The sequence below is a fragment of the Triticum aestivum genome, chromosome 3B (genome assembly GCF_018294505.1).
Source record: "Triticum aestivum cultivar Chinese Spring chromosome 3B, IWGSC CS RefSeq v2.1, whole genome shotgun sequence".
NCBI lineage: Eukaryota > Viridiplantae > Streptophyta > Magnoliopsida > Poales > Poaceae > Triticum > Triticum aestivum.
In genome coordinates this window covers 145,602,351-145,618,170 of record NC_057801.1, presented here as the reverse complement: position 1 = coordinate 145,618,170, position 15,820 = coordinate 145,602,351, and the positions used below count along the sequence as shown (strand labels likewise).

The window sequence follows — 15,820 nt, the reverse complement described above, 5'->3', positions numbered from 1 at the left end:
TGGACTCACGTTGCAGCCATCAAGACGACCATGGCTGGCCAGCGTACTGACCAGATGCACGGGGCGTAGGAGGATAGAAGGAGGAGCGCAAGCGGAAGTACGAAGGTCATTATTTTTTTTCATTGCTTTCTCTTGGCTTGTGAATGGCCGACGATGTAAAACAGACGGCGGCAGCGGAATCGGCGGCTTGCAGCGAGGAAGGTGATAACGAAGAAATTCGTTTCTTCGCCACCTCTGTTTTTTCAAACGAGGTTGGTTTTTTTTAATACAGAGGAAAAACTGCGTTTTTGGTAATACTGCAGTTATAAATATCATAGAATTTGGGGTTGCCAAACAGGTCACAGTACTTAAAACCATAGTAATTTAGAAAACTGTAGTATTTTCGTAATACTTAGGAAAAACTGAGCTACCAAATGGGGCCTTAGAGTGTGTAGTGTTGCTGCTGCTCTGGTACGTCGTAGGCCAAGAGAAACCAACCTTTTTTCTTTTCTTCTCGTTCTTCTCGGGCAACCAAGTGAGACTTATCTCATGACTGTGGTGGATTTGTGGTTACCTGTACTGTGAACATCCAACCAAACACATGCTTTACCGGTGCACATAGCCATGCATGCCGGAGCTAAGCGCGGCGATCGATTTATAACCGGATGCAGATCGACCAGATCACGCGAATGATAACGAACATGTGCGCTTGCTAGCTTAGGTAGGTAGCCAGTGGATGTATGTATGGAGAGCAACATGATCGTCCATGTGTAGTACAGTACAGTACTACTCCATACGTTGCTGGGTCTCAACGACGGGCCAGACTGACAAATGGACGGCGTGCGCAGGCCATGGAGTAGACTCGCGTAGTAGTCCAAGTCCAACCTCGTACTACACCCGTTCATTAACAAGCCGTATGTACTAGGAGCATGTTACCTTGCGCGCATACGCACCGCCGTCCGATCCGTGTGCCAGTACGTGCGTGGCCGGCATGAGCGGGCTGGCTCTATCTCTCTCTCTCTTTCGCGCCGCTCCGAGGGTAGTTTGGTTGGAGCCGGCGAGACGTGACGCCGTGACGGGCGACGGAGGCATTCCGAACCTCTACCTCTGACGCCGGTGCGATCCGCGGGATCCTGACTGACGTCGAAAAGGGCAGAGGCGACTGCGGCATGCGGATGGCGCTGCGGTCATGACCGACCACACGAAGGAGGGAGAGAAGATAGGGTGGCAGTACGGAGGGAGGAGAAGCCAAAGTCTCTACTCCTCGACGGCATGGACGGCCGGACTGGGGCACGTGCTGTCCAGCTCTCGCCTCGCTGTTCTCTGTACTCGCATCGTGCGGATTTTTTTTTTTGAAACAAGGCATCGTGCGGATTTTGACGATCGTTCTCCTTCCTCCGTACCAGTACTTCCAAGATCAATATGCGACGAAATGATCATTCCTTTTGTGTGTATGTGTGGGTGTGTGCTGGGTTGGGTAGTTTGTTCACGCGTGACCAGGCATTTATTTGTTCATTCATGTGAGCACGAGACGAGAGGTTCACAACGCGCCGTGTCCGTGCGTTCGGATCGCGGCGGAGGCAGCCATAGGATGCTTGGCTGTTGGCTGTTGTTGCGAGAGAAAGGAAAGAGCCTCACGGTCACGGGAAACGTAGCAACGAGCGAGCTAGCGGACGGGCCAGTCAGCCTCAGGCTCAGGCTCGTCACCCGGTCGCACGGGGCAGAGGAGTACACAGACCCAGCGCCTGCACGCGGGCCCGTCGGATCTCAACTCGGCCCCACCCGCCCTTCCTTCCCACTCGTCAGAGAGATACGAGGAGCAGGAAGAAGACCAGTGCCCGCACACAGGAGACGAGATCGATCGAAACGCTCTTCCTTATGCCCACCGCCGGTGGCCCCACCTCCCCTTTCTTACTGCTCTCCCCTCCCCTCCACCCGGCCTCCATTTGTTTCGCCCCGCCCGCCCGCTATAAAACTAGCCGCCTATCGCGGCGCTCCCTCCAGAAGCCAAAACCGCGCCGCGTAACCCCGCAGTCCCCACCGGCGCCGCCCACGCCGCCGCCTCCGGGGCCCGTCCCCGCCCCCCGCGCCGACGAGGGTCCGGCATTGCCGATCGGACCCGCGCGCCGCGTCCTCCTACCCCTCGCGCCCGCCGCCGACGCCGCCTGCTCACCGGTACGGCTCCCGACTCTCCGATCCCTCCCCTCTACCCGCATCTCGGTTTACTTCCTAGCAGATCCGTGAGCGCGCGAGATGCATGCTTCTCCCGTGCCGTTCGGCCGCCATCAGACGCTCGATGTAGAGTTCACGCGGCGGGTTTTTCAGTGGTTTTTTGGGGTGGTTCCCCGTTCCATTTGACCTTTTATTGTCGGCGAGTTCGTTGGTATCGTGGAGGACTAATTTCGGTAAAAAAAAAAAACAACTATCGTATCAGCCGTCGCGCGCCTGCGGCGTGTGGCCGATTCTCGACGAGTGGATTTTTTCCTGGGTTTTAGTTGCCGATTTTGATCCGTTCAGAGTTAGAATCTTCGAGTTGTTCTTAGCTATGCGGACAAACGAATGTTTCAGGCTCCGGTCCATGTGCATGTGGACGCGGAGAGGGTTCAATTTGGATCTGCATGTCGATTTTTTCCAACTGCAGTTTCCCTCCCGGAAATACTCCTATATAGTATTTTATTGCCTGCGTCAGTTGTAGTGTAGCACAGTGCTCCTGTTTCCATATCCCTGACGCGGCCGATTTGCCGTGCGTGTGTTTTTATGGCAAAGTTTGGTCCATATGCTAACATAGCAGCTTGAGTTGACGTGTTTTCTGACTTGTAAGGTGAGCTGCTGAGCTGTTTGTTCTTCGCCAAGTCGTGTATGCAATAATTTACCCCGTCCCGTCCTTTCTCTTGTGCAGTATCCGTGCAATCAGTATAGTATACTAGTAGTAGTAGCGCCAACTCCGGGTCAAAGTAAATGCAATCTTTTGGACAGATTTTCCTTACGACTGTTCACGGTTTGATTCATCTCATCTCTATTTTCCATGGAAATTCTTCGGCACGCTTACTGATTCTCTCAAGGTTCTGTGATCAGCTAGCTGATGGATCTACTAGGGAACCCTTTCAAGGGGGTCGTCGCCGATGTCCAAGGGAGAGCGTCTTGGTACAAGGACGACTGGGTTGCAGGGCTCCGAACTGGCTTCAGGTTAGTTTGTTTCAACAGACCGAACCAGATCATCTGCAGCCCAGTCGTTGGTTTTTTTGCATCGCTCGATTTGCTTATGTTCTTTCCAATGTTTGCCAGGATATTGGCACCTACCATGTATATATTCTTTGCCTCTGCCCTCCCTGTCATCTCCTTCGGAGAGCAGCTGAGCAACGAAACAGGTTAATGCTTGCCCTCTTAATTACCACAGTACAATACAGTACATAAGTTGGAATGCCACGCAATCTCTAACAAGAACAAGGTGATCTATTTCAGATGGTATCCTGAGCACAGTTGAAACTTTGGCATCTACGGCGATATGTGGGATAATACACTCTATTCTTGGAGGGCAGCCACTGTTGATCGTTGGAGTTGCCGAACCTACTATTATTATGTATACCTATCTCTACAAGTTTGCCAGGAAGCAGCCAGATCTGGGAGAACAGCTATATTTGGCTTGGGCTGGATGGTAGGTCCTAGCATAGAGTACACCCAATCCTGTGATAGCTTCGGTACCGTATACATAAATGCCCTCTGTGTTTGGTTGCTGTTGACAGGGTCTGCATTTGGACTTCCATCATGCTCTTTCTGTTGGCCATGTTCAATGCTTCCAATGTTATAAGCAGATTCACGAGGGTTGCAGGAGAGCTTTTCGGTATGCTTATCACCGTCCTCTTCCTGCAACAAGCTATTAAGGTATGCCACGTGCGAAAAGTGCAAGCAGCACCCAAGCTCTTTATTTTTCTTTCAATGAAAATACTTTTTCAGATCTCAAAAAAATCTGAAAAAAAGTATACACATAGACATATGTTTGTAGTATACTTGTACAAAATTTTATAAACATATGTGTTCATACGTGGTGTACACAAAAAAGACAAATACATGGAGTAAAATAGGCCATTTCCTTTTTGTTTTTGGGACTGGTATTTGTCTTTTTTGTGTAGAATGAAAATAATCAAATTAGTTGATGAAACTTTATACATAGTTGAAGAACATGCATGCGTATTTGCAAAATTTGTTTTGACATTTTTTGAAACTTTTAAGTATATTTTGATTTTTTTTTTGAAAAACGGGCTCCATGGAGCCCGTCCTTTGCAACGCTGCTCTCATGCCACGTGCAGCAAATCGTAGCTCTTTATTTCTGCCCTGCTGAAAATGCCAATACGGGACCCTATCTATTGCAGGGAATTGTAAGCGAGTTCAGTATGCCCAAAGATGATGAGATTTCTGACCCCAGCTCACCCATATACCAGTTCCAGTGGATTTATGTCAATGGCCTACTTGGTGTTATATTTTCCATTGGCTTGCTGTACACTGCACTGAAGACTAGGCGTGCAAGGTCATGGCTGTATGGCATAGGTTGGTCACACGTTTCCTGTTGCTTCCCTTACCTTGTTTTATCTTTAGTGCAAACCGAACTCCCGTGTTACACCACACATCTTCAAATCAACGACATCCTTTCAACTAGCGATGTGATAGAGAGGGAACATTTTTTTTTATCCTGGACAGCACTTAGGATTGGGCCTGGTTCAGGCCCACTCTTGACCTTAGACTAGGCCAACCATGGGCTCATTTGGGGTTGGATTAGGTAGGATCAACAGTGGGCAATATTAATCTGGGCTTCGGTTGACCTATTTTCTTTGGAACACTTGGTAGTAGTCCAAATAGGGGCAGTTTTAAATAAAGTTGCAAATCAATAAAGTTGGTGAGATTTCTCAAATATAAAACAAAAATAGGGGCAGTTTTAAAATTCTGTTCCTTCAGCGGTTGAATATCTTTCTCTGTAGTCTGAATCAGCTTATAGCTGTTTCCAGAATATAATATATCACCAGGGGAAATCATATATAATGCTCTAGTTCTATATTATTATCCATGCATTCACCCACTGATCACCGCGCCTTTGAGTTGCCATTTGCAGGATGGCTTAGAAGCTTCATTGCCGATTATGGTGTACCACTGATGGTGATTGTGTGGACAGCATTTTCATTTGCACTACCAAGCAAAGTCCCTTCAGGAGTGCCTAGGAGGCTCTTCAGTCCACTTCCCTGGGAGTCAATCTCACTGCGACATTGGACCGTAGCAAAGGTATAAGTCAAATTACTTATGATTCTAGATGTGTAAATATTAATTATGGTCTCCAAGCTTATATAGCATGCCATAATTCTGATATTTTCCTGGTGTTCACTTTCAGGATTTGTTTTCTGTCCCTCCTACATATATATTCGCAGCCATCGTGCCTGCTTTGATGGTCGCAGGACTTTATTTCTTTGATCACAGTGTAGCTTCACAGTTGGCTCAGCAAAAGGAGTTTAATTTGAAGAAGCCTTCGGCCTACCATTATGACATTTTGGTACTTGGATTTATGGTACGTGCATCTAAGTCATTCTGTCAGATAATGCGTTGGGGGGGGTTCCTTTTCTCATGGGATGTTAACGGTGCAGGTCCTACTATGTGGTTTGCTTGGCATTCCTCCATCAAATGGAGTACTTCCTCAGTCCCCAATGCATACAAGAAGCCTTGCTGTCCTCAAGGGGCAGGTTAGTGAAATGCAGACTGATCTGCGTCATATGCTACGGCCTATGGTAGTCAGATTTGCTTACCCATCTTCTCTTTTTTTGCCACTTTAGTTGCTACGCAAAAAGATGCTTCAAACTGCCAAAGAGGGTATGTCAAACCGTGCGAGCAGTTTGGAAATCTATGGCAAGATGCAGGAAGTGTTCATCCAAATGGACAGCAACATGAATGTGAGTCTTTCATTCTGTTATCGTACTATCTGATTTCCCCTTCTTGTTGTCCACAGCACCTTAGTTTTTTGTAGCGAATGTTACTGCACCAGGGGGGGCACCGCCTCTCTTGTTTTGCAATTTTGTGAACAATATTTTTTTTTTGGAGAGAGCATAAACTAGAGGAAAAACCAAAATGACTTCTAGGCTAAAGTATGTAGTTGCTTCTGCATCCTTGATGTTTCCATGCATTAGTTTCTTTTGAGTAAATATTTGAATGTTAATATTTTCTATTAACTTTGTAAGGAAATATCTTAAAGTGCATATTCGTGTCGCTGAAAAAAATGGCTTGCAGGCTAATTCTGTTGACAAGGACTTGAAGAGCTTGAAGGATGCTGTGCTGCGGGAAGGTGATGAAGAAGGGAAGTTGGCTGGAGAATTTGATCCTAGCAAATATATCGAAGCACATTTGCCTGTTCGCGTGAACGAACAGAGACTAAGCAACCTGCTGCAATCCTTACTTGTTGGTGGTTGTGTTGGAGCTATGCCGGTTCTCAAGATGATACCAACTTCGGTCCTCTGGGGTTACTTTGCCTACATGGCCATTGATAGCCTACCTGGGAACCAGTTTTGGGAAAGGTTGCAGCTTCTGTGCATTGGAGCAAGCCGACGCTACAAGTAATGTCTATTCTGCATCTGTTCATCTCATCTGAACAAATGAACTTGCTGTGTGCTTCCTTTTGGATTACACCATTTTCGTTAAGATACAGGGACTATGATTGCACTAACACGCAGTGTTGTAACCTTTGCAGGGTCTTGGAAGGCCCCCATGCATCTTTCGTGGAGTCAGTGCCTTCAAGAACAATATCTGCCTTTACGGTCTTCCAGTTTGTGTATCTCTTGATATGCTTCGGCATAACATGGATACCAGTAGCAGGGATCCTCTTCCCGCTGCCTTTCTTCATTATGATTCTCATCAGGCAACACCTGCTCCCGAAGTTCTTTGAGCCCAATGACTTGCGGGAACTGGATGCAGCTGAGTACGAAGAACTTGAAGGTGTCCCACATGAACAAATACTGGTACGAGTTCAGCTTGAGTTCTTGGATAAACTTTCTGTATGTCCAGATTTTGTTTCATTCTCTGCAACGCCTCAAGGTGTATTGTCATCTTTTGTTACTCTGAAACTCTTGTATCGTTATGCAGGAGGAAGATGGCTCAGATTCAGGAAGCTGTGACAGCAGAGACGACTCTGAAATATTGGATGAGCTCACAACAAACCGTGGAGAGCTGAAGCACAGAACCGTAAACCATCCTGAAGAAAGGCACCTTCAGGTAAACAATGGCATGCATATATAGCATTGCAGTACCAACAAGTGCACGCCGAACCGTAGGTGCTATTATAGTGTGATGGCTCACAGTCTGACCTCTCTGCTGGCTTCACATAGGTCCAGCCAACCGATTGAACTTTTGAGCTGTTTTTTCTTTTTTTACGGAAGAACAAGTACTGCGCATATCAGTAGATGGTTCTTTTGTGCCTGTCATGGGCAGATTTCACGGCGCAAATTCATAAATGTTCCCGTCGTGAGTTCATCCTATTCTACACCTTCTTTTTTCTTCTGGGAAAGAGAGGGGTTTTGCATTTTGATGCCATCTATCTGAACTTGACAGTTCCAACTACTCCGTGCAGGTTCATTCAAATGCAGTTCAGCCGAGCGTGTGAAGATGGAAAAAACGTCCCGAGGTCCAAGGCTTTGATGGTGATTCTGTCAGAAGTGTAGATTATGGTGAAGGCATTGTTCATTTCCGAATACGCCATTGTCCAGTAATGTGCATGGTACTGTAGCTAGCGCTTATCCGGTAAGCTGTGATCGTGTACGCTAGGAAGTAAAGCTCAGGTGATTAGCAGTGAGAGCAGACTGAAGAAAGTGTATTGGATATGGAAGGGGGAACTTGCCAGAATAGTACTACTAGTAATGGTTACAAGTAGGCAGATTAGCCCTTTAGGTATTGCCAAGACTGTTTGTTGCTCCGTGACCTGTTGCCTGTGTAAAAATCGCTTGCTCTGTCTGAGTGTAAAGGGTTAAAACTTTGCTTGAGAAGCAGTAAATCTTGCGCGTGTCCTGGCTGCATTATGGCCCCTTTGTTCTTTTGCGTACTCACAATTTGCTTCTACTCGAACGAAAATTGGGTCGGGTAATTCTTGAAACCAGAGCACACAATCGAACAGGGTAGTGATCAGCAGCACCTAAGGTTCGGCGCGGCAGCCTAGTGTAGCGCTAGATCTGGTCCCTTCATTCAGCACCCAAGGGCTGCGATATGCTCGAGGAGCTCAGGGGAGCAGCGGCTACGGTTCGGCGCGGCAGCCTTTTGGCGCACACGCGTCGCCTGCCGATTGGCCCTCTACATCCACCTGAGCATGGAGGCCTGGGTGCACCTGGTCTTCGTACGCCGACGGCGGGTGCACCAGCCAGGCAGCCACCTACACTATAGCGCGGCAGCAACACCAAGCCCATCCACTTCGCCACTTTCTCGACCAAAGCAAGCGAGGAAGAGGCAGCAGGCTGACACAGAGAGAGAAGACGGGCCCCAACCCCCCACGCCGCACCGCAGGGTTCTCCGTCGTCGCCGCCGGCAAGCTTCCGACCGACCGGCGGGCGAGATCGTCGGCCATGGACTCTCCACCTCCGTTCATCTACTGCCCCCCAGCCGGCGACGCCGACGACGCCGGTACGCACGGTTTTCCGCGCGCCCCTTGGCGCCTGATTGCTCGCTCCCGCCCTCCGTTGTTTGCCCCCTCTCCCTCTGGCCTCTGGCTGCGTTTCTAACGGTGGCCGTGCGCGTGTGTCTGCAGGCGAGAAGGCCCTCATCAAGGCGGCCATCGACGGCAACCTCGGCCGCCTCAAAGGTAGCCCCTTCCTCTTCTCCTGTGCCTTTTCCACTCCTGCTTAGTTGCGTGCGTGCGTGCGCTGTGTTCGCGGGGTCCGAGATTGTTCTTCAGACATGCTGCATTGCTCTGTTTTGATGCGTCGCTCAGTTATCTTGCGTAGTAGTACTAGTTACAGTGTCCACCGCCTTCCAGAACAGTTTTCTTCATATAACCTGTTATAGTTCTGTACTGCCGTCGGATGTTTTACTCGCAACACTTTGCTATCCTTCTAGCTCTGTAGAATGTAAAGTTTCGCTAGCATCGACTGATCTCAACAGGCAGATATGCAGATTCAGTTAAAAAGTGACGGTATAAATGTGAAAACTTTGGATGAAACCATCTGATTGTCCATTACATCGAAATTTACCGTCTAGTCAATTGCTCCCTCTGTAAACTAATATAAGACCGTTTAGATCACTACTTTAATCTACAGAGGCTCTAAAAGGACGTGTTTTCAAGTATTTTCACTGAGTGACTGTCCAGAATTAATGTGTCAGATTGGGTCCCTTCAACCTCATGATGTTCTTGCCCATTTCACTGTTCGCTTCTTCTTTTGGTTTTCAATCTTGTTAATTTGTCTACTGGCTTCTATAATGCGATCATGTGTACTTTTGGGGAAGGTATTGTAGAGCGGCTCACCAAAGGAAATGGCGACCGGTCGGCGATTTTTTCTTTCAACAACGATGGACTCTCTGTGTTGCATATCGCGGCAAGCTTTGGCCATCTGGATATTTGCAAGTATTTGGTGGAGGAGCTCAAGGGAGATGTAAATGCTCCTGGACATGGAGTAGCTCTAGGTCTTTTTCTATCCTTTTCTCCATTTTTTAAATTGGTGTTTGCCAATTGCTATGTCAATGGTAGTAAGTATGAGATCAACGGTTGTGTTGAGGATGTGCTTTTTGTTACAGGTGCGACTCCATTTATGGTGTCTGCTCAGTCTGGTGATGTTGCTGCCGTCAAGTATTTTCTTGATCGTGGCGGTGATGTAATGAAAGCAGATGACAAAGGACAAACAGTTCTCCACCATGCTGTGGCTGCAGGTTCTCCCCCCTGACTCACACACACACACACATGATTTCTCCAAGCTGGTACTTCCTATGTTCCTAAATATAAGTCTTTCTAGATATTTCAAATGGACTACAACATACGGATGTATGTAGACATATTTTAGAGTGTAGATTCACTCATTTTGCTCCGTATATAGTCCCTTGTTGAAATCTCTAAAAAGACTTATATTTGGGAACGGAGGGAGTAGTTCTACTACTACTAGTTAATAAACGTTATGGTTAAACATGACTGATGGAATCATTTCGTTTACCACAGGATGCTGCAAGGTAACAGAGTTCCTCCTTTCAAAAGGAGTGCCGGTCGACATAGACTACGGCCGTGGAACACCAGCCTTTCTGGCTGCTGTAAATGAGCAGGATAAGACATTGAAGATTTTGTTGGACCACCATGCAAACGTACATGGCCTCCACTTTTCTTATTTTTCTTGATTCAGCGATCAGCATTAATTTGCACAAATAGTTTTTAGGTCAGGATTAGGATTTGGATGGTCCACTTACTATCTGATCCCCTGAAACACCAAATACATCAGTATATATGACTGCAACCTTTTAAATTAGGATACCCTTTTCATCTCAAAATAAAATCTTGAATTATCATGCCACCTGTGTTTCTTAATACACTATACCTTCTTTCAGCCTAATGTCATTGTCAACGGTATGGGAAATCCTCTGTGTATGGCTCTTGTTTACCGTTCATTGAAGTGCATGAAGCTACTCATTAAGGTGAGAACTCTTTGGATTGTTTTTTCATTGCTATGTTGTAATTTTGCTCACGCCATGTTCCCTGTCATGCTTATAAGTTGATGTACATGGACATTTTATTGCACAATCCTTTCCACAGGCTGGTGCGGATGTTAATTGCAAGGGTTGTGCTATGACTCCTTTGGTGTTTGCTACGGGACGAGGAGGTTATACGAACTACATTCAGTTCCTATTGAAGGCTGGAGCAGATCCTAATATTCCAGATGATGTATGTCTTTTATTTTAATTTTTTTTTCTGAGAGCTATGCAGTATATCACCATTTTCTATTAAATCTTCTGCTGATAATATTATACAGCTCTTCTTATTATGTCGGAGAGCTATTTGGGCATGAGTTTAGGTTGCTTTATGTTGTTGGCACTTGTGCCTAAGTTGTCTCGACCTTCCATCCAAATAGTCCATATCATTTAATAAGTAGACCTATCAGGGCTCCTCCCATAATGAAATATTAATTAGCCTCAGGGCACATCCATCATTAGGAAACAGCCAAATTTGCAATGGTCTATATCTTTATACTTGTCATTTTCTGTTGATTATCAATTATTGAGTTCCTATTGAAGAACTATGCCTATTCTGTTCCAGCATATATACATATACCCTTCTACAAATGTTGCTATTTGCTTGTACCGAACAAGTTCGCAACATATATCGATGCATACCTAACAGTTTTTCAGATGCTGAGATCTCACCATTCTGGGTAGCAGCATTTCTCAAATGTACTCATGAATAGACAATAAATGAATTTACTTTTTGTTTAGTTTATTTTATGTTCTTCATCCCAGCTGTTGGTATTCTGTTTTCATTCTTTTACTCCAAGTACCTGTTTATATTGATGCCACTATCAGTTGAAGAACCTGCTAAAACACCACATGTAAAGCTACTTCTCCTCGTGTTTTATCTATTTATTTAATGGAGACTCAAGTGGGACACCACAAAATAATTTTGCCTCAAATTCCTGTCCTTGAAACCTTGTGTTGGCAGTCTGAATTGCTGGGTAAATTCCCTGTTGATACATTTGATTAAAAATATTACTTAGATCCTGCTTCTTTCTAAAAAGTACTATTACATTACATAATGTTCATGTTCTTTTTCTATATTCCAAATGTTTCCCTTCTTGAATGATGTTGTTAAATTTTAAAATAAATGACAGTTACTTTTTCTTATGTTTCCCAGTTAGGTAGGTTGCCAATAGAGTTTGCTGCGGTGCGTGATTGCAAGGAAGAGGTTGAAATGTTGTTTCCTTTGACTAACCCAATTCCAAATGTCCGAAACTGGAGTATTGAGGGAGTAATTTCTTATGCAAAAATTCAAGATAAAAAGCCGATGGTATGCTATTTTCTGTTCTTATGCTGTTTTCGTACTGAATATTGTTTGAAACCTTTAATTAGTTCTTCAGCCCTAAATTTGTTCATTAAATGTTATTATTAATTGTGGTTACTATATCCATGGCACCATATGTACATTGAGAGAATGATTACTTATTTATGGGGGTAATCTCAGGTGTCCCAACTTGGGATAATCATAAAAAATAGTTTTTTAACTGCTGACTAGCGAGAACAAACTAAAAACTGTCATTTAGAAGGGCAATATGATCGTGTTGAGACATCTGGCCCTGGTCTAACAGTAGACATCACGAATCTATGTGTGGAATGCACTATCAATTTGGTAACAGAACACAATAATATAAACAAACCCTCTACTGTAATGAATAGAACATGCTAACCAAACTCAGGTTTTCGGGCTGAATAATTGGTAAAGATCATTGAGTAGAAGAGTCCTCTATTAATGAGCATTAGGAGTCTATTGACTTAATTACTTCGCATGGCTATGCAATCAAGTATGTCACCCCTGTGGATGGGATGTATTGCTTCACACCAATTAACTGGAACATGATAAAGATCCCACATCAATATTTTGACTGTATATCAATTGTCAGACTGTTACCCCTTTTTTTTCCAGAGAAAATTGTGACTATTTGTTATGGAAGGACTTGCATCTATTAGATGCCAAAATACGCCACCGGTTGCTTATTAGCATTATTTCTGCGAGGCCAAAACTAATCTCTATCAATAAACGACTCATATTTAAACCTTACCTTACTTCTGGTGAGGTAAGGTGGAGCATCTTAAAGAGTTCATTCTAGTAACTGCCATAAGCTTATGTTGTATAGAGAATAGTGAGATGCTTGAGTATGGTTCATAGTTATGGTATCATTGATACTATACCATGGTTGGAAAATACACCAGCATCATGTAAAGGGTGTGCTTCGTTAGCATCTAGTCTAGTAATATGTCACATGAACAATATACTTCTAGTTCAGCACAAAATTATCTTGCACTCTTTTCTTGTGACTATTTTGATGCCTGGGCAAATGCTATCTGTCATGTATATTTCTGAGTCCTTTTTTTTATCGCATTATGTACCTAACAGGCGAGCACATATGTGATGTATTCTCCTTGGTTGTTTCCGTGAAAGAAGCAACACCTTGTTCTGTGGCCCCACCTGGTGTTTTGTAGATTCTAACATTGTTCTAACTTTGCTGACAACATTCAATGGTAAAGAGAAGGACGGTTGTACAGCAGCATACTTGTTTGAAGTAGAGAGCCTACTGTTCCTCATTTTTGGGATACTTTATATACCTATAACTGCAAAGGAGTCCCTTTAAGACCTTGACGTTTTGGTTTGATTCAAATAAAACCTGGCACAGCTAATCTCTGAACCAGTGAAATATTTGCCCCTTATGCCGGTTTGGAAGCTTAAATTTGGACTGCAGCTGAACTTTGAGCTTCAGAACCAGTAAAGGATTTCTTCACTCCAAGGAGCATGTGCAGTACGCATTGCAGCATAATCAGTCAAAGAGATAGCCTCCTAGACACCAAACTATTAAGAATGTTGAACAAAATGTTATTGCATTTCTCTGGATACAAATTATCATAGTAACTGATGATTATTTCCAAATTCTACTCATTCAATTCATGTTTCATTATGTGTTATCTAGGAGCAAAAGCACGTTGAAAAAAGAAAGGCTTTCTTAAAGTTACAGGCTAATACGGCATTCAAGCAGAAGGAGTATAAGTTGGCATCACAGTTGTATGGTTTGGTAAACCTCTTTCACTTAACCTGTGATGGTTTAGATAGTAAGTTTTCTCTATTAATGGGAACCAATTTAAGAGCATTTTGTTTTTTTACTACTAACTAGGTTTTCTTACTATACTCTATTTACACTGTTAACCATTTAGGATATTTAACTATTTTTAATGTAAATATGAGCTTTGAATGGCCCCAAAGCTGAAAAGATACAAGGTAATGGATAAATGAACAGTGATTTGTCACTGATTTGAATTCGATCTTAACTGACATAGATCATGCATAGTAAGCAAATTTGACATCAGTTGAGAAGCCAATTTGACATTATTTGCACATGTCAAACTTCGCTGATGTCTTACATCTCCAGAATCCCTGAAGTTATTTTTTCTTCTTGGCTAATATGAATATTTGATGTGACTTCAACATGGTATCAGAGCTAAGGTCTTGAGTTCAAGTCCTGGCTTTCGCAATTTATTAAAAAAAATACTGGTAGCCCCCCTTTGTGTCCACGTAGAGGCCTCTTGAGTCATACGTGAGTTTCGCGCGCCGTCGCTCTCTTCCGGTTGCACGCGTTGACTTGTCTGGGTGTTACACTATATGTGGATTGCACTAGCCCTTTCCATCAGTTCGGACTTTTGGTTGCGTTGGCTTGTGCATGAAGCTTAACAGTTGTCTACTGTTTCTGTTAATGTGTCCGATGTAATATCTACTTAGGATTGTTGACTACATTCTGCAGTAAATTGAACCAGCCAATCAGTCTAGTAAGAGAACGTGTTCAGTTACTCCATTCTGCAGTATTACTGAGTAGTAAATTACTAAAGTTTTTAGATAGTTTTCTACCATTCCATGAATAAGCGTTAGAATAAAAGAAACTGTATGCCATCATTTTAAGTTGAGAATAATGTTTGCATGACCAACTTTTGAGTGTAGGCAATAGATCATGCAGAGAGTGCAGCACTGTATGCAAACAGGAGTGTTTGTAAACTGCTCATGGGTGATGGTGAAGGTGCTTTGTCGGATGCTCTCAGGTGCAGAATGCTGCGACCTGATTGGGCCAAAGCTTGCTACCGTCAAGCTACAGCTCACATGCTACTCAAGGTGCCTCTAGCTTGCCAGTGTCTTCACTTGTGACTTATTTCATATTGATCTTCCAGTCTGGTCACATTCTTTGATCTCCTCTGCACCAGGAGTATAAACAAGCCTGTAATGCTCTCTTGGATGCACAAAAGCTGGATCCTGGGAATGCTGAAATTGAGCGTGAACTACGGTAACCTACTCTCCTACGCTTATCTCTTCTGAATATCTTCCCGATACCAGTATGGTCTTAGGTTGGCTCGGTACGGGTGTGTTGTCACACTAACTGGTGCTGCATGCGCTGATGGTTGTTGCTTCCGTGCCCTCATGCTGTACACTTGTACTCCTAATTTGCACTTGTCTAGGTATGGCTAGGTCCTTACCGGTTTGGCGTTCCTTCGGTCGTGTGTTCTTTGAGCATTGTATGGATCATGCCATCTTTGGTGTGTAATCTTCTATATTAATCAATACATGCAGCTGTTTTGTATGGTTAAAAATTGATTTTAGGTTGGCAAAGTGCTTTTATAGTGATGGGACTAGGCTATCACGGCAAAAGCCACTAGTGCAAATCCTTAGACGCCTCTGAAGAGCTTCTTTTGTTTGTTATGTGCCACTTCTGTCTCAGTCGCGTATAGTGCAATTCCTTATTGAGCTGCATATTGAAGGACTTTTGCAGTTCATTCCTTATGGTTTCGAATTCATGCAGGAAGGCTAGGGAACTCATGAAGAATCCTCCTGCTGAAGGCGAGCAGTGAGGGGCGTGCACGTTGAACTGCAGGCAGCAACATGTGCCAGTTCTTACTAAAAGTGGAGTTAGCATCAACTTCTAATCCTTGTGTTTTATTAGAACCGAAAGGCTGAAATGTGTGGCGAATCTTGCGTCTTCAGATTTCTAAGATGATTTTTTATGAGATTTTCTTGTCTGTCCCTTGGATCATAGTAGCCATTTCCTTTACTTTTGGATGAGTATGCTTGCAATTCCAATTATTCAGTATCTGTGCAAGGCTTTCATGATCA

The 15,820-nt window shown here is 44.3% G+C and overlaps 2 protein-coding genes across 5 annotated transcripts; both read left to right on the top strand.

The window, feature by feature from the left end:
* The first annotated feature begins 1,905 nt into the window (after nt 1–1,905).
* LOC123069077 (boron transporter 4) lies at nt 1,906–7,996 on the top strand. Of its 3 annotated transcripts, XM_044491822.1 has the most exons (15): nt 1,964–2,154; nt 2,879–2,977; nt 3,055–3,165; nt 3,265–3,347; nt 3,442–3,634; nt 3,723–3,861; nt 4,350–4,524; nt 5,084–5,250; nt 5,357–5,530; nt 5,607–5,702; nt 5,793–5,909; nt 6,244–6,566; nt 6,701–6,968; nt 7,093–7,221; nt 7,577–7,996. In XM_044491822.1, the coding sequence occupies exons 3-15, from the start codon at nt 3,062–3,064 to the stop codon at nt 7,607–7,609; spliced, it is 2,001 nt and encodes a 666-aa protein (XP_044347757.1). In that variant the 5' UTR covers nt 1,964–2,154; nt 2,879–2,977; nt 3,055–3,061; the 3' UTR covers nt 7,610–7,996. The 3 variants fall into 3 exon arrangements, 2 of the variants coding, with proteins under 2 accessions (XP_044347756.1, XP_044347757.1); XM_044491821.1 differs by lacking the exon at nt 2,879–2,977 and having other exon boundaries at nt 1,906–2,154; XR_006432265.1 differs by lacking the exons at nt 1,964–2,154; nt 2,879–2,977; nt 3,055–3,165; nt 3,265–3,347 and adding an exon at nt 7,335–7,470 and having other exon boundaries at nt 3,422–3,634.
* A 311-nt stretch (nt 7,997–8,307) lies between these two features.
* LOC123069078 (ankyrin repeat and SOCS box protein 3) lies at nt 8,308–15,820 on the top strand. Of its 2 annotated transcripts, none has more exons than XM_044491824.1 (12): nt 8,308–8,616; nt 8,741–8,794; nt 9,436–9,612; nt 9,724–9,855; nt 10,139–10,278; nt 10,519–10,605; nt 10,724–10,852; nt 11,816–11,968; nt 13,641–13,742; nt 14,660–14,827; nt 14,917–14,996; nt 15,510–15,820. In XM_044491824.1, the coding sequence occupies exons 1-12, from the start codon at nt 8,559–8,561 to the stop codon at nt 15,556–15,558; spliced, it is 1,329 nt and encodes a 442-aa protein (XP_044347759.1). In that variant the 5' UTR covers nt 8,308–8,558; the 3' UTR covers nt 15,559–15,820. The 2 variants fall into 2 exon arrangements, with proteins under 2 accessions (XP_044347759.1, XP_044347758.1); XM_044491823.1 differs by having other exon boundaries at nt 8,387–8,616; nt 9,445–9,612.